General features: G+C 52.5%; 7 protein-coding genes across 7 annotated transcripts; 3 read left to right on the top strand and 4 right to left on the bottom strand.

Annotated features, from left to right (window-relative positions):
* Positions 1 to 756: 756 nt before the first annotated feature.
* On the top strand, positions 757 to 2,100 carry EV422DRAFT_209637 (uncharacterized protein). The gene is made up of 4 exons (XM_053065365.1): positions 757 to 895; positions 972 to 1,258; positions 1,336 to 1,585; positions 1,648 to 2,100. Exons 1-4 carry the CDS (start codon positions 848 to 850, stop codon positions 1,924 to 1,926), a joined length of 864 nt encoding a protein of 287 aa, XP_052922851.1. The 5' UTR covers positions 757 to 847; the 3' UTR covers positions 1,927 to 2,100.
* EV422DRAFT_603707 (uncharacterized protein) lies at positions 1,623 to 2,875 on the top strand (the record flags this gene model as incomplete). Its single annotated transcript, XM_053073747.1, has 4 exons — positions 1,623 to 2,118; positions 2,164 to 2,263; positions 2,296 to 2,415; positions 2,498 to 2,875. Exons 1-4 carry the CDS (start codon positions 2,045 to 2,047, stop codon positions 2,873 to 2,875), a joined length of 672 nt encoding a protein of 223 aa, XP_052922850.1. The 5' UTR covers positions 1,623 to 2,044.
* A 523-nt stretch (positions 2,876 to 3,398) lies between these two features.
* On the bottom strand, positions 3,399 to 5,647 carry EV422DRAFT_603701 (uncharacterized protein; the record flags this gene model as incomplete). Its single annotated transcript, XM_053073746.1, has 4 exons — positions 3,399 to 4,415; positions 4,436 to 4,938; positions 5,018 to 5,424; positions 5,514 to 5,647. 4 exons carry the CDS (start codon positions 5,645 to 5,647, stop codon positions 3,399 to 3,401), a joined length of 2,061 nt encoding a protein of 686 aa, XP_052922849.1.
* Positions 5,648 to 6,462: 815 nt separating this feature from the next.
* EV422DRAFT_508701 (uncharacterized protein) lies at positions 6,463 to 8,455 on the bottom strand (the record flags this gene model as incomplete). Its single annotated transcript, XM_053068771.1, has 4 exons — positions 6,463 to 7,281; positions 7,311 to 8,080; positions 8,155 to 8,224; positions 8,363 to 8,455. The coding sequence occupies 4 exons, from the start codon at positions 8,453 to 8,455 to the stop codon at positions 6,463 to 6,465; spliced, it is 1,752 nt and encodes a 583-aa protein (XP_052922848.1).
* A 479-nt stretch (positions 8,456 to 8,934) lies between these two features.
* On the top strand, positions 8,935 to 9,883 carry EV422DRAFT_209359 (uncharacterized protein). The gene is made up of 2 exons (XM_053065364.1): positions 8,935 to 9,271; positions 9,326 to 9,883. Exons 1-2 carry the CDS (start codon positions 9,087 to 9,089, stop codon positions 9,810 to 9,812), a joined length of 672 nt encoding a protein of 223 aa, XP_052922847.1. The 5' UTR covers positions 8,935 to 9,086; the 3' UTR covers positions 9,813 to 9,883.
* Positions 9,884 to 10,912: 1,029 nt separating this feature from the next.
* Positions 10,913 to 11,648, bottom strand: EV422DRAFT_580504 (uncharacterized protein; the record flags this gene model as incomplete). Its single annotated transcript, XM_053073340.1, has 2 exons — positions 10,913 to 11,008; positions 11,055 to 11,648. Coding segments are annotated over 2 exons (690 nt in total), but the record flags the coding sequence as incomplete, so codon positions are not given.
* A 513-nt stretch (positions 11,649 to 12,161) lies between these two features.
* EV422DRAFT_508698 (uncharacterized protein) lies at positions 12,162 to 14,009 on the bottom strand (the record flags this gene model as incomplete). Its single annotated transcript, XM_053068770.1, has 5 exons — positions 12,162 to 12,601; positions 12,680 to 12,810; positions 12,882 to 13,002; positions 13,054 to 13,156; positions 13,227 to 14,009. The coding sequence occupies 5 exons, from the start codon at positions 14,007 to 14,009 to the stop codon at positions 12,162 to 12,164; spliced, it is 1,578 nt and encodes a 525-aa protein (XP_052922845.1).
* Positions 14,010 to 15,956: the final 1,947 nt, after the last annotated feature.

Genomic DNA, 15,956 nt, shown 5'->3' with positions numbered 1-15,956 from the left:
TATGTAATGGTGAGATGTAATACTGTATGGTATAAGATGTAATACAGAGAAGTCTGAAGTGTAAAGAGGACGCGAGGTCCGAAAGGGAAGAAAAGAGTGAAGTTCCGTATGCGGAAGCGTGGCGTAAGCGGGAGGGGAGTCACGTGAGGAAACAAACTACGGGAACCCTAACCGGGGACTCGGGAGGATGATACCTCCAACATGATGAAGATAGTTCAAGTCGAGATAGCGTAGTACGCACTTCGCACAGCGAACTTTCATCATCGCAGTCAGAAGCTGTGTGATGAGCAAATGCAAACTGCGTAGTGCGCACAACGCAAAGCGCAAAATCCGACTTTAGGGGCTTTCAAAATGAAAACCACCAAGGGCATGGAGTGTGGAGGGAACCAAAAACACCACGCGTTCTGATTGGTCACACCCCCCAAAAAGAACCGATAGTTTCGCCCCAAAAAACGCCCCAAACTATCGCGAAAAGTGGGATTTTGAAACCCCCTAATAGGTCCTTTTATGAAAGAACCGGCGACGGGTAAAGATGCTCTAAGTGTATATATATAGGTTGTGTTGTACGGAAGGTAACGGGGGCTGTGCGGAAGCCCCGTCATGTATATATAAATGGGCAGCTCCCGCCCAGGTCGTTCCTTGAACCTCCGTAGCTGTTTCAACATGACATACTCCCACGATTCCAACGTAGCAGAGCGCTACGGGCCCGTAGCCCGTTTCCAAGACCTTATTGATAGTGAGCCAGCCGTCTCACTTACCAAGATCTTCCAGACGACAGGCTTCCAGTCAGCGTCAAAGTGGGACGCCCGCTACGCTGTCGCACTAAAAGTCAAAGTGATCCAGTGCGATGACCATTTTGAGGTCGTACCTAAAGAGTGCGCGCCTACGACGACGGGTAATACAAATTGGCAGTACGTTGGAAGCCGCAGATGAGCTCTCCGCTTATCTCTCTTCTCTATTATCCTTCAGAGCTTTCCTTTGCAGAGGATTTCTTCGTTTTAGACAGATCGGAGATACGCGAGGGCGCTAAGCGACGCCAGTTCCCGACTCCCGTATCCATCATTTATACGGCCTTTGCGCAGATATTGGAGTTCAGCTCTGCGGGAAGCGTAGCGAGCAGGGAGTCGCAGGAGAGCGAAAAGCAAGACAAAGACGAGACGGCCGTTGTGCACTTCTTGAACGATTATCTGCAGTGGATTCTGGACGAAGTTGGGTTCGTTAGAACCCTAGATGACAGACTCGTCACCCTGCAAAACAGGCAAGTCTCCTGTCGTTGAGTACCTGTGATAATCAATGTCTAAACAATGTTGGGATTTGGGACATTTGAATGAGCAGAACTCCACCTTTTTCGAAAGGTTTACGGCTGCATGCGGTGGAAGTTGTTTGTAAGACGGATGGTTCCGTGGTTGTAGCTCTCGACAGTGGGGCGAAGTCCAAAGCAACTCCCACACACTTTCCTATTTTCAAAGAGTGCAAACGGTTGCTGCACCGAAAACCGGAGGACAGTATTGTTGGACAAGTCGCGGCGGAGTTGCTCTCCATCGTACAGTTCGGCCAAGAGCAAAAACACCATGACAACCCGGAGGTACACCTTTTTTGTTACGTTTGAACATAGAAAATGAGATATTTACCGGTTGAGCAATGTAGGCCTTCGGGATTCTGTTGCATCACCGTCATGCGCAGATTGTGTCGGCCTGCTTCTCCGAAGGCTATTTAGACAAGCTGGAGACAGCCCACCCAACTATCGATTTTGGTCAAGGCGACTTTTTTGCCATAAAAACCACCCGAACATATGACCTGGCGATCGTCTCTGACCGCAGAGAGTTCACGATTGCCGTCATGTCCCTCTTCAAGTATGTGGTCTCTGGCAGAGCACGGATTGGGAGATTGGATGAGCTGAAAACTGAGAACGCAATAAATATGTAACGTAAGTAATAGAATATGTAGCGGGACTCCATTACCCACTACTGTCCCAACCCATATATAAATTGAACAGCTCGCTACTAGCGGCTGCTTTCCCACGTAGCTGTCTCATCATCTCATCATGACATCCTCCCACGATGTCAGCCTAGCAGAACGCTTACGGGCACATAGACGACTTTCAAGACCTTATCGATAGTGAGCCAATCATCTCACCAAGATCCACCTATCGCGGCGGTCAAGTTCAAGTGCAAGGGTCCTCATCGTCGTCGTTACGGCTATTGTCAAGAACCCTCGCCAATTCCCACGGTCCATCCCGTGTGAGGGGGAGTTACCATCAGCCGTGAGCGCACCTACACCGGCACGATCGTCGAGTTTCCGCCTGATGCTGTCGCAGAACGTAAGGACAGCATCGTTGCCCCTGGTGAGGCTGTTTTTGAATTAAACAGAATCATCGTGACGACGTTGTGGGCTCGCAAAGAGGACTTGCAGCCCGTAAGCGTGCATGACGCAATGGCGGCACCACGCCTCTGCCAGTGGGCGATCCCGTCCATTTCGGTCGTCTCTCTTCTCTAAGGCGGTCAACGCGAACATCGGCACTTTACGTTCGCCCTTTGAAGCGGAGGTCAAGCTATTGGGAAGCAGGTTGATGGCTGACGCTGTCACCTTCATGTCTCCGTCCTTGGCGGTGCGGCTAGAATTTGCCCACCATTTCGGAGACGTGGCGAGTGCATTTTCCGATGTTGCCGTGGTGGCCCGGTACGGTGTGGCCCGCTATTGCGGCGTTCTGGTCATGGAATTCGAGAGGGACCTCACCGCAGTTCACAAGGACATCTTTGTGGGTTCGGCCGAGGCGGTTCTGGAATCAAGGAAAATTTTGCGTTTCGTCACCAAAGAAACCCTCCATCACGCATCGCCTGTGTATCGCACTCCACAGTTGCGTTCAGAAGCCTGACGCCTGTTCTCCACCCCGCCGGCCTTTTTTGGATGTTGAGTGGCAGTACGGTTTCCGTCTGCATTGTGGTCGTCTCGAGGAGAGCGTCCACAACGGCCTGCGAATGCTGGAGTTCCTACGAACCGTCGTGTTCCCCGACGGCCGTCGGATCGCCACGCTGATGAACCAGGCGCCGGAACCAGACGTAGAGCTACTGAAGATGATCCCGAAGGCGGAGCAAGGGCTTAAGCGCAAGTCTACACCTGGAAAAAAAGCCGCAGCATACCTCCCTATTTTGGGTTGCTACCTGTTGTATGATACGTTTGCAGATACCAAGATGCGTGGCTTTGCCTCCCGGTGGGATCGCTCGGTCCAGATGGTGTTAGCTTAAAGCCACCAAGAGATTCGCTCAAGGCCTTCTAGGATTTCTCATGTAATGGTGGACACGTTTATCCAGTTAGAACAACCGTTTACTTTTGCGTGTTTAATGTGTCTGATTAACTGACCAGTTTTTCCGGGCCAGTTGTCGCTGGTCTATCCCCTATTAAGAGCTAGTGCCAATGCCCACCGGCTCCGCACTTCCCTCGGTGTCGTAATGGCAGTCGGCAGTGCCCAACCATGTGTGTGTGTGGGTTGTCCAGCCATCGTCCTGGGGCAAAAAACCCTGCAGCAGACGAGGCAGGCCTTCGAAAAAATCGCGAGCCTCGAAAAACTGGTCGGGGTCCAGCATCCAAACCATTTGGCTGATGAGCTCCTGGATGCCCTGCTTTCGAAAAGCCGAATGGACTCGGATGATCGAGGACCCGATGCCATGCTGCAGCTTCTGCCCAGTCACATTCGCGACAGGGGCCAGCTCCGACTGTCCTCTCGCAATCCAGATCCCCGAGTGCTGCTCCTTGCTCTCTGGGTCATCAGGCTGCCTATGGGTTCCACAGCGACGAAGCCGAAAGCGAACAGGACTGTGGTTCTGAGTCGCGACAGTCAGATTGGTCTGTGTCTGCCAACTCCTATAAGCCCTCTCCATATGACCCATCTGCTCCGCGAGAAAGGCATTCGGCAGGTGGGCGGCGACAAGGATCCAATTCATGCTCTCGTCGCGTCCCCAGATGAGAGCATCATGGTCGATCACAGTGGCTGTCTCTACTGGTGGGTGGTTGACATGGAAGCAGCCAGGTGTGCGCGGCGGAAACTGCCAATCGACAGAGTAGTCGACTCTCTGCTCAAACCAAGCTGCCGCGCGTGGGTGGAGAGCCGCGATGCCGCACTCTCTCGCGCGCGTGTCGATCCGCGGACGTGCTAGCTTCGGTAGGACAGAGACAGTGACAGGCAGCGGCATGGCTCTCTCTGCTGCGGGCGGCAGCTTGCTCTCGTCAAACCAGAGACCGCGAGCTCTCTGCTCCCTGCATGCTCTCTCTAGGGTCTCTCTCCATGCGGACGGGCGGCTGCCCTCTGGTCGTTTCCGCTTGCTGCCTGTCCGCCATGAGCCGCCCGTTGAGTGAAGTAGGTCGCGAGCAGAGAGCCACTCTGTGTCCTCTCCTCTCGAGAGCGCCAGCCAGACCCCCTCCCCGCCACGGCACGAACCCGGCCAGGGCCCCACAGTCGTCTCTGCCGCCCTCTCCGCGCCCGCGGTCCGCTCGTCTCTGCTCTGCGCTCCGCTCTCGTCTCTCCTCTCGTCTCTCCTCTCGTCTCTCGTCTCTCCGCTCCTCTCTTCTCTGCTCTCTGCTGTCCTCTCCGCTCTCTCTGCTCTCTCTGCCGCCAGCGGCGGTCGCGCCCTGTCCCTACACCACCCGCACCACCAGGATACGCCCCTTTGATACCCACTTCCTTGAGGACCCGGCGGTAGAGTGATTCCAGTACCGTTTCTTGGTCTTCTTCTGCTTTTGTTATGGGTGAGGGGGAAACGAGGGAAAGGAGTTCGGAGAGGATGAGGTGGAGGTAGGGTTTGGACCATAACGGGGAGGTTTGGGCGTGCTGGTTTTGGGCGCGGTTGTTGGGGGGTGGTGGGGGAAGGTCTGGGGTGGGTGGAGGTGAGTGCCGGAGGACGCAGAGGTCCAGGGCTGTTCGGAGCGTTCTGGAGTCTTTCACTACGCAAAAAAGAAAAAAACAACCACATTGGTTAGAAAGGGGGGATGTAGGGGACACAAGGCATGTATAGTACATTACCTAAAGCATCCAACATCCGAACCCCTCTCGCCACACTCCGTTTATCTTGTAAAACCATATGCGGGTCCCGGGATTTCTTGTCTTTCAAAGAGCGTTGGGATTTAGCCGTTGTTGTTGTTGTCGTGGGGGGTTTGTCCCCGCCAGGACTGGTAGTTCCACCGTGACGCCGGGGTCGAGTGTGCGGGGCGGCTTGGAGGACGGTTGTCGTGGTGGTGGTTGTTGGGGGTTTTAGCGGTTGGTGCTGCGATGTGGGGGTTGGCGTGTCGGTGATGGGTGGTGGTGGTGGTAAGGGTTTGGTACCGGCAGGACCTTGGACCACCACTTTCACTGGCTCAAAAAGCACGGCATTTGGGTCCTGCCAGGTATAGGTTGCCCCCGCAGAAGAGGTCCTCGACGAGGAGAAAGAGCTGGTCGCAAGAGCTTGTCATGCAGAAGAGGTCCTTGACGAGGAGGAAGAGCCGGCCGGAAAAGCTCCCCATGCTGAAGAGGTCGACACCTGAATTCCTCCTTGCACCGCGACCCGGGCCTGTTGTTGTCTTTGTTGTTGTCATTGCCGTTGTTGTTGTTGCCCGAGCGGTCCAGACACAGTAGTGGCGGGTTGGACCCCTTGTGAGGTGGCGGTAGGAGCATCGGCTGTAGGCCGCAGATGTGGTCGTGCCATTGTTCTAGTTACTTTGAAAGTAGTGAGAGTTAGAGATATTTCAAGTTGATGACATTCCGATGGTAATAAGGTACCAAGTTGCCACGCCGTTCTGTTTTGACAGGAGCGACTGACGGCACCAAAATCTCAGTGTAAATAAACGGTGGGTGCCCGATTGGTCTTTTTGAACTCGGTGAGTCTGGATCAAATGGATGTTCTCCGTCGTCGTTCCAGGCTGGGGACTCAGTGGGGAGAGGTGCTCCTGTGGTGACAGCCAAGAGTAGTCAATGATAGCAATGAGACGGGGCGGGCGGGGGTCAGTGGCGGGCGGTAGGTTATGAACTCGGCATGTCCGTCGACTGCGAGAAAGACCGAGAACGCGAGGCGAAGCTACGGCCGGATGGCCTCGTCATCCGGAGAATGTACATGTTGCATGTGTAGGGCCAGTGCGGGTGCATAGCGAAGAACAGAGTACCGACTGCACCCGGCACCAGCAGGCGGCTGCAAGATGTGTAGCTGGCATGACGGTAAGAAATAGTTCGTTTTTTTCGTATATAGAATATGTATGTCACTTGCGTGAACTGGATCTTAACATAAAGTGAATACACGTTATGTATTTATCTACATACTGTACTTGTACAAAAGGCTTCTATCAGGTGTTTCTGCGGGGTCTTTCTCAAACTCGATCTAGTTCTATGTATTCTAGTTCGTTTTGCTAGTCGCGAAACCACCATCAAATCTAAACGACTAATAGACTCATCGCTTTCTGCCTTTGTAGTCACACATCGTCAAAGTTGATGATCACTCATAGTTCTGGCGCTGGGACTGGATCGAAATAGAATTCGTACTTGGCTCCGGCTGCGCCGTCGCCTTCATCCTGAACCCAGATGCCGTTCTTAGGCTCCTCAAAATCCCAGTAGAGAACCGGACGGTAACGGGGAAGCTCATTGAAACCGTCCCAGTTGCTGCGAACTTGGAACCGTCCGTTGTCGTTCAGCGTGAAATAGAACGTGTTGCACTTGCAAATCTCGCCGGGTGGGCATTCCGGCTCCTCCTCGCCTACTTGGCAACTTGCGTAAAAATCGGGATAGTCTCCGATGTGCAAACTCTCTTTGAACAAATATTGAACCCTGAACAAATTCTCTTTGATCTGGTCCGTGCAGCCGGGCTTGGGAAAGGTCCTGATGTGGAAGCTGTTCAGCTTTGTATCCACCGTCAGCTGGAAGGTTTCGTTTGGCTCGGGATTGTCGAAAGTAACGGGCGCGTCCGCCCACTTCAAAAAGGCCCCCTGCGCATCGTCGCGGCTGTATGCCTCAGCATCTCGGTTGTGGGTGATATATGTTCCAGTCGTGCAGGACGTGACCATGTGGCGGGTCGCGCTCTCCTCGTCACCGGGGACTCGCCACAAGAAGTTGGCCTGTGGAGTGCCCGTGGTGTTATACGCGTTCAGCAATGCGCGGCCCCACCGCGAGTACGTAGGGTGCAGCACCGGGTCGTTTACCGTAATCGTGTTGTCTCCGTCGGCTACCTCCCCACCGACCTCAAAGTAGGCGTCCCAAGTGTCCAGTTGGGCTTCCAAACCGAGGGCGATACTCCTGACAGCCTCGTTCACTGTGATACCTTTCTGTTTTTCTTCTTCGTCGATCAACACACGGGAAGCGAAATGGAGGAGATTTGCGGCTTTCCGTACCCCACCGGCGTAATGAAGCGAGAAGCTTTTGATGAAGGTGTAGCCGCCGTACGGACATCCCTGTAAACATCCAAGGCAGACGTCCAGATCGCTTTCAATCCTCCCATACTGGGGTCATGGACCATGTTCTCGTAGATGGTATTGGCGTATGTAGGGGCCCATTGCTGCACCTTCAGGGCATGGTTGTACAGGTCGTTATAAGCCGTTTGAGATGTGTTCGCCTTGGCGTATGCCGCCTCCATGTAAGTGGACATCAAGCCGTAGTCGGTGTTGATGTTATTGAGCGCTTCCCACGCTGGCATCGTTTTGATGGCTGCCATAATGGCATGGAAGTTTTGGTCGATTTTGTGGTCGAGGTCTTCGAGAGCTTCCTTGATTTGCTCCAACTGTGTCGATATTTCGGGTTCACTGCCGCCGCCGAGGATCAACTCGAACAATGCTTTCGCAATCGTTTCTGCTTCCTTGAGCCCTAGTGCGACCAAGGCGCCCTTTACGGCTCCTTTCAGCGCTCCAGCGAGGACCGTATCCCACAAGTTCGTATCCCACGGTTCCCACCGTATCCCACGCTTCGCCGCTTGCGTTTCTTCTTGCTTATTGGAATAGCTTTCTCCACCTCGCCAAACCCTTACAGCGATGCCGTTCCTGCGGCGGTCCACGAGGCCGTTGAAGGTGTTGGCCGCAATCCAAACAGCAGGCGGAGGGATCCATTGCCGACGAGCTTCGGCTTGCAGTCCTTGTCAGCCGGCGCCAGTGGTCGCACCGGCAGACGATATTCCTGATACTCATCATCGCTGAACAGGACCGTACCATCGCCAAAAAAGAAGCAGAAATCCTCCAGCTTTGCAAAGAGCTGGATCGGATTCGTCCGCTCGCTCAGCTAGCGGCAACATGTTTCTCGAACACATTACCGCAGATATCCCTGGGACAATCACGTGGAGAGCTCTGTCGAAGAACGACCTTGGTTCACTTTGCCAATGTGTGACATCGAGTCAAACCAACAGAAGGGAAACCGTACAGACGGGATGTACGTCGTTGGTGCTTGCTTCAATTTGTAATACATTTTACTATACCTTTGTGCCTCTTCCTTTGTTGATTCGTGCTGTGTCATTGAGCGAGGTGACTGTTGTGATGTCTTGAGACCCTGAAGTGAGTGTGGTTCGTCCGTTGATTTAACATATATAGCAAAATGTTCATCTCTCATGGTCAAATGTTGACTTCTCGCGCGCATGATCAAAATGTCTGCATGTTGAGCCAAAAAAACGAAAAAGTTCACCTCCCATGTATTTTCGGCAGAAGCGGTGGCCCATACTGCTGACCACACGAAGGGCCCCACGGTTGATGTTCTTGTTCCCACTTCGCTTTTTTTGAAAGTTCTTGGTGGGCAACATAGACTATTTGCTGGATGGGTACAAGAGACCAGAAATTCGTTGCACATCTTGCAAACATCGATTACACAACAACATTCTCCTGGTCAGACGAAGCAAAAGATAACGCTCTCGGCCGCCGACGTCACAACGTTCAAACGATTGAAAATATCCTCCGTCGCCATCAAGCGCAAACCACCAATCGCATCGTCGAAAGACCCGGCAACAGAAACGACCAACCCACAAGGGTGGCTGTTGACTTGCTTCTACCAAACACATTTTGGACCGCAGACGAAGGCGTTATTCGAGTCGTTGTCGATAAAGGCGTGCTCCCGTGGATAATCATTACATATTGCGATCGTAGAGTCAGACGACATGAGTGGACTCAGGTTCAGTAAATTTGATAATTTTGCAGTACCTGGCTCTTTGCTGATCGAGTTTATTTCGCTGTTCTCCGTCTATAGTTTGCAGATGAATTCACCGGTGTTCAAACCCAGAACTGAAGGAGTTGTCAAATTTTCTTTCACAATGCAGAACAGTAAAGAAAATGAGTTATTCTGGTAGGAAACATTCATGCTTGATCAAATCTGTACGCTTGCTAACACGTTGGCCAGGGATGTACAATGGCGTCAGTTCGACGGAACTTTCAAACTCTATTTCGTACGAGCTACCCACGGCGTCATCATCGGGACCGAGGATGTTTCAGAAGATGGCTTTCAAATATCCTACAGCGGGGACCGTCGTATAGTTTCGCTTGAGTTTCCTGAAGCGGAGCTACTCCCACACCTCTTTCCGTATGAGGGAGATATTGACGATAAACCGCCTCTGTGCCTTTCGTCAAAACCGATGGGAAACTCCTTACACGTGAGGCTCGTAGGTGATTCCATCCATTGGGGCCAGTCCGCCGAGAATGTGGAAGAGGTCCTTACCGAGGACCCCAGAGTCTCGATTCTCAGAAAGGGTGGAAAAGTCTGCGGCGCGATCATCACCGACCCCAGCAAGACGGTGCTTCGCGAAGGGACATTTGATCGGAAGAAATTGAGGGAAGATGCAAACAAGTACGCTGAAGCTGTTGATGCAGCCGTTGATGCACTTTGCTAAGATGCACTTTATCGTACCATTCGGATTTAAATATGTCACAATGCAGAGTTGAGCATTTTTGAAGTCTTTCTCGTACTATTCGGAGTTAAATATGTCCCGTGTGTGAGGACATCTCTAGCGTTCGTGGTTCGGTTTTGTTGGACTAGGCTTGTTCTGCTTGCTTTGTCGCTGTGTCTTGGACCCCCTCCGCACAGCTCAGGTGGTGATTGCTTAAGAATAGTTCGTCATTTTGTGGAGAGCTGAAGTCACGTATCCTCGACTGCCCAGCACAGCTTGAGCCAATAAATTGCAACCACATTGCAACCGCTATATTGTGGATGTCGGTCGTGACAGCAATCGCAGAAACGTCGCAGCCCAGCCACAGCATTACACGAATGAGAATGTTCCGCCGCTCGACTTCATCTGATGTGTTTATGGAAATTCCGCCCAGCTTCCTTGAGCTTCGGTGCACGTCGCCTTTGTTGGGCTCCAGTTGTTGGAAAGCATCCAGAATATCCTGCTCAGCGGGCATCGCCGGCAGGGGGTGGTTTGCGGTAGCCTTGATTTCTGGCACATCACCTTTTAGAGCACTTCACGTTGTTCAGTGATTTGTCACTCGCGCAGGCCAGCAGCCGTACTCACACAAATTTTCCGTCCCGAACCATTTTGTTCCAATCCATCGCCATTCGTTCCGCCTTCTCAACGCCTTCGCCTGCCACAGCGGGCTGTCTTGTCAGCTCTTCCACCAATGTGCCACATCGGCGTAAAATGCTTTTCGGCACTTCCAGACCGTTGAGTCTGTCGGATTTCTCTCAGGATTGCAAGTTCCACCTGGTCGTGGAAACATCATGAGCAATGGCATCATAATTGATATGCAGTTTACACCCGCTAATATTTGAGAAAATTGGTAGGTGGTTTGCTTTCGGGGGTCTTTTGAGTGAGCTTCAATGAAACGGACGCAGAGGGAAAAGACTACTGTACGTTTCTTCAAGCTGCATGATTATGATGACTTTATATTGTCTCGTTCGTCAAAGATATCATCTGAACTACACGCAACGTATGCTTCTACTTGGTACAGAAATTTACGGAAGGAATTCACGGTCGACGTGAAGATAACCAACCTCTGGACAATGACTAAACCAATCCCATTTACGTATCGCCATTTCCTTCCAAGGATTTGGTTTCTCCCCCCATAAGCGCGCGGCCCGCTCCTTCGCCTTGTGTTCGCCCGTCGCATCATTTTCGTTCACGTTGAATAGATACCAAAAGGGCTTTGGTGATCCTGCGATTGAGCTTTCCAACCAATCGGTGCGTCTCTTCCACAAATCGGACGAGCGGAAGCTTTTGCTGAGCAGTGATAATGACGGTATTTTCTTCCATGATTTTGCTGTAATGGAGGTCGACGAATTCTGCAGACAGATCTGCTTTCAAATAGCGTTGGCAAACCTCCGCATATAAACTATCATCCGAGACACATGTCTCGATGTGAAAATCAGAGCACTTAGGGCTCTCCGAATCGTACGCGTAGGGGGGTTCATTACGGAACGCAGCCGCTGCATCGGGGGAGACGAGGCCCGCTGCAGCCGAACGTGGAATCGCTGTCGTTAAACAAAGTCGAGGTGCGAGGTCAAAATCGACTGCAGCGCAAAGAGCTGTCCAGTCCCCGTCGACATTGCGGTAAGACAACACCTCGATTTTAAACGGTAGGTTGTACAGGGCGTGGTTGATGTACTTTGACCCACATCCCACTTGCCACTCATCTCGAATGCGCAAGGCACGCATGACCTGAGCGATGGTATCCTCCACATTGCTTAACCGCCCTTCCACATGTTGAAAAGCCAGGATGTGTGGATCCATGGAGTATAATGTGAAAATATGTAGTCGCGGATGTATATCTTATATACTAGGGTGAGGCTCATTATCGTTGGTGCGTTTTGACGAACCGCGATCGCCGAATATTTTGGTATGTTTAGGTAACCGCGCATTGGGAAAAGGGTGGTTGTCTTACCGTCGGAGGCCTACACCAGTAAAACCTGCAGTCGGTGCGGTCAAATCAGGAATAATCTGGGCGGTGCGAGAGTATTCAGGTGTAGAGCTTGTGGATATGTTGTAGACAGGGATATCAACGGGGCGAGAGGCATGCATCCTTCTCCGGGCGTTGAGTTTTGGGTTTCTCAGTTTACATTAGTTACATTAGCGCGTTGGTCTCCGGGTTGCCTGATAGGGCCTGGGGCTCCATTCAAGCCACAGTACATAGCGTTATCTAGTCTTGGATAGTTTTAGACATAGGTGACCGATGTAAACTATCCGTGGGCCACCGCACTCTTACAGTACGTTTCATACAAAATGGGACACTTCGCCTAAACGAAGCTAACTATGATCCTCCAGGGTAAACGACAACCCTGACTGTAAATCGCTTATTTCCCCACCGAAACTGGGATGCCCGGCGGTTGAGTCGTTTGCATGCCTAACCGTGAAGAAAGGCGTGACTTGTCGAATCATCAAGTAGTCTCCGTACTCTCCGACCCGCCCATGGTTATTCCTTTTCTGAAGGTTGGACGGTGTCGTCTCCTCGATGGGAAACAACGAGCTTGCAACTTCGGTACGTGGACTTCGGTGGAATGATGGAATGAATGGATTACTCAACCGAAAGGGAGACCTCCAAGCAGTGTCGACCAGTTTCCGTGGAAGGCGCACGTACTGGTCGTCCGTGTCCACCCGGGCCATCCTGTACAGACACGGGACCGCTGTTCCAGCCGGGCCACGCCCGGGTCGTAGCGGGCGTGGAACCTGTTCCGCATGCCGCTGGGCTACCGGTTCCGTACAGGGCCTACCCTATGTCATCGCCTGGTACATCGCTACATACGCTGTAGCGTATGTAGACTCACAGGCGTGGGAACTACCCGAGCCGTGTAGCTTGTGAATATCCGCCCGGATACTCACAGGCTTCCGGGCCGTGGGAAGCGCTATCCCGGATACTGCGCTTCCGGGCCGTACGCTGTAGGCGAATTCGTACGTCCTACAGCGACGTAGGAACTCGCCCGATGGCGGCAGGATGGCCCGGTAGGTGGAGGGCCCGGCTATCGTAACTGGCGGCCTAGGGCGACGACGAGACGGCGGTGGACGGGACGATCACCGTCACTCCCGACGTGCTCGGTCTGAAGCGCGCCTACGTCGCGCGGGACGCCACGGGCTCGGTCGTGGAGGGATTCTGAGTGGGTGGTGCATTTAGAAATTTCCACATGTTTACGAAAGGATGTACTAGGGTTCGATGGCACAATATCTACCCCATCCCATTGACTATGCATCTTTATCCATGGAAGCACCAGTCGGTGCGATGAAGTACGTCGGCCCTTATCTGCATTCTGAGGACAACGATGCAAAGAGGCAAAGAGCTTCACAAGTTGAGAGCCGATTGAACTCCCAAAGAAAAACCAAAAAATCCCTGTGCGAGTAGTGCGTCTGCAAATTGGTCAGATCGAATGTGATACCCGCGCCGCGAGCAGCATCCATGGCTCGCGCGGTGAGTCCGGATTGCGCCCGCCCTTCGAAAGCGTCAAGGAAGATTTGAACGTCCGCACTGTCCCAAGGTCTCTTCACCATGTCATGGAGACATTTCCGTAGGAAATGAAAACAGGCTGTCTCCTTTCCTTCATCTGGCAATTTACAAACGACTTCACCCAACCAATGCAACCAAACACCCGTGCCCCGAAATCGTCCTTCAATCCCATCAACGGCGGCCCACGCGTTTCGTAAAAAGGTCCACGCCATATGGGTTCCAAGGTACCATTCGTCTGCGACCGTCATATAGCAACACTCCCGTCCAAAGTGAAAGCGCACGCTGCCTTTCAGATGATCTGCCGCCACCAAAATCCACGCGATCATGGTTGTGTCTCTTTTCAATATTGCCGTTTTGAAAAAGGAATGAATGTTAAGCTTTAACCCGGATCCATCCGTTAGGAAATTGTTCCAGGCTTTGGAGTGGTCTTCACGAGCTCGGACGAGAGCAAGGGCAAAGTCGTCCCCGAATTTCCGCAATTCTGGAAAAATGGCATAAAATCGGGTGAAAAGGTAGACGTCGTCAACGGAGTTCGTCACAGCACGCGCGGTGAGACGGAAAGAACGGACACTTTCCAACGGCATGCAGTCCGCCATCAGACGGAAGAGTTCTGCCAGCATCGTTTCGTAAGTGCTGCCGAGCTTTGATTGAGCAGCCATGGCGGCCTAAATCTACCCAACAGCTCACTGGTAGAATACGCAATGCCAAACTCTCTGTGGTAAGATAGCGGAAGAGTAAGAGACAGGCCGCGATCGATCGTCTCAGAGAGGGGGAATGACGCAGTGACGCCTGGCATTCTTTTGTGGTGACGCGGTCACCTGATATCACGTGATAGGGCCACCTACGGTGCGCCAATTCTTGAACGCCACGGGTCCAAGTCAAGTGCGTCCGCGGTCCAGGGGCCTTTTTTTTGTTACAATGGAGTACCATCCACATGTCTTCCGAGCAACAGACCGAGATCCCCGTCCTGGACGACGTCCGTCCCATTGTGCTGGAGTACATCGACCTCACCAACCAGGTGAAGACCGCAAGAAACCAAATCAAGCTGATGAACGAGCGAAAGAAGGAGTTGGACACCCACATCCGGGAGCGCATGCGGTTCGCAAACCGCACTCCGTACAGCAATGCTGGCCCCCGGAGTGATCATGGGGGCCAGCATCGTACCAAATCGTGGCGTTCAAGTACGATGCTGAGTACTCGGTGTCGCTTCGACAGGACCATTAGTGCGACCCCTGTCAGCACTAATGCCTGAATAGTGTGTCGACCACGTACGGGTGAAAGCGATGGCATTGGGACCGATGGGGAGCGGCTGTGGACAGTTGTTTGTTGGCCATGGTCTGGTATGGACGACGCGCCCATACCATAAGCTTACCTACTGGCAGCCGCCAATGTCAACCGCCAATGTCAACCGCCAATGTCAAACGCCAATGTCAATGTCAATGTCAGTGTCAATGTCAGTGTCAATGTCAATGTCAAACACCACTCCTCCGCTCTCCTCTCGTTTGCCAATCCCCCCGCAATATCGCCGCTCCTCCTCTACCCCGCTCATCTGTGAGCCAATCTCTGGCCATTTGTCAACCCCCAATACTTCTCCACAGCCAGCAGCTGTAGCAATGCTCTCTACGCTCGCCACGCCCGCTCTAGGCTAGGTAGCATAGCTGGCGCTTACCCATCCCCATCTTGTTGTTGTTCTTTGCTCTGCTGGGTTGTTCATCTATAAATAGCCGCCCCCTCTTCGGCCATTCCCTTCCTCCCCAGCAGATCAACACCAGTTCTTCTCGTCTCTTGTTCTAGTCCTTGTTTCTTGTTTCGCCAATACAATCTCTTGTTGCCTATCACTCTCGCCTTGTCTTCTCTACTCCGCTTCCGCCTCAGTCGTCGAGATCATAACATGTGGTGTGCGTATGTATGTTTGGGAGTGGAAAAAACACGCTTATTGCATCATTGGGACGAAAAGGGGGCAAGGTGAAGGTGGGACTGACAGCGACCTCGCACGTGACTTCAACTGTCGATTTTCACGTCACTGCGTCGTTGCGGCGAGGTGATGTGGAAATGAGGTTGAAAACGCCACACGACGGCAACAACAAAGATGATGTCAAATCACATTGATGGCGTCATGTCATTGAATACCGATGAGACTAAACTCGTGTGGCACATGACCGCTCACGTCGCAGGGATGTGCCTCATGCACATGCTCCTCACGTGACGAGACACGTCGTCCGCAAGTTTTGATTTCCCTCCATATACTCCGGACTCTGGCGTCGGGGTCTTTGTCTCTCTGACCGTGACCAGACTGCTTACGCGTCTGCTTACGCAATGACAGCAACCGACAGGATAGTTCGCGTCTTCGCACAACAATCTCCGCCCGCGAACGACCCGATTTAGGACCTATCTCAGGGAATAATCGACCACTTTCACACAACACTACGACCGGCGTACAAAAAAAATCACGCATACTGTATATATGTAGAGTTTATGGTATTATGTAGATACAAATCAGAATGGGTCAGCGCAATCGTTCTAGACGCTGTCCGGTATCTGCCTTTTCAGTTTGTTTCCGTCCCCGGAAATTCCCGTCCAGTCACGTGATGCACCGGTGTCAGGGA

Source organism: Fimicolochytrium jonesii (genome assembly GCF_025526975.1).
Source record: "Fimicolochytrium jonesii strain JEL569 chromosome Unknown EV422scaffold_25, whole genome shotgun sequence".
Classification (NCBI taxonomy): Eukaryota; Fungi; Chytridiomycota; class Chytridiomycetes; order Spizellomycetales; family Powellomycetaceae; genus Fimicolochytrium; species Fimicolochytrium jonesii.
This window is presented reverse-complemented; position numbering and strand designations above follow the sequence as displayed.

What these genes read in the sequence shown, in the direction of transcription:
- EV422DRAFT_209359 (XM_053065364.1), top strand. Translation starts at nt 9,087, where the DNA reads ATGAGTGGACTCAGGTTCAGTAAATTTGATAATTTTGCAGTACCTGGC. An exon ending in AAAGAAAATGAGTTATTCTG is followed by an intron (nt 9,272 to 9,325) that starts GTAGGAAACATT and finishes CACGTTGGCCAG; the next exon opens with GGATGTACAATGGCGTCAGT.
- EV422DRAFT_209637 (XM_053065365.1), top strand. Translation starts at nt 848, where the DNA reads ATGACCATTTTGAGGTCGTACCTAAAGAGTGCGCGCCTACGACGACGG. An exon ending in GTGCGCGCCTACGACGACGG is followed by an intron (nt 896 to 971) that starts GTAATACAAATT and finishes TATCCTTCAGAG; the next exon opens with CTTTCCTTTGCAGAGGATTT. An exon ending in CTCGTCACCCTGCAAAACAG is followed by an intron (nt 1,259 to 1,335) that starts GCAAGTCTCCTG and finishes TTGAATGAGCAG; the next exon opens with AACTCCACCTTTTTCGAAAG.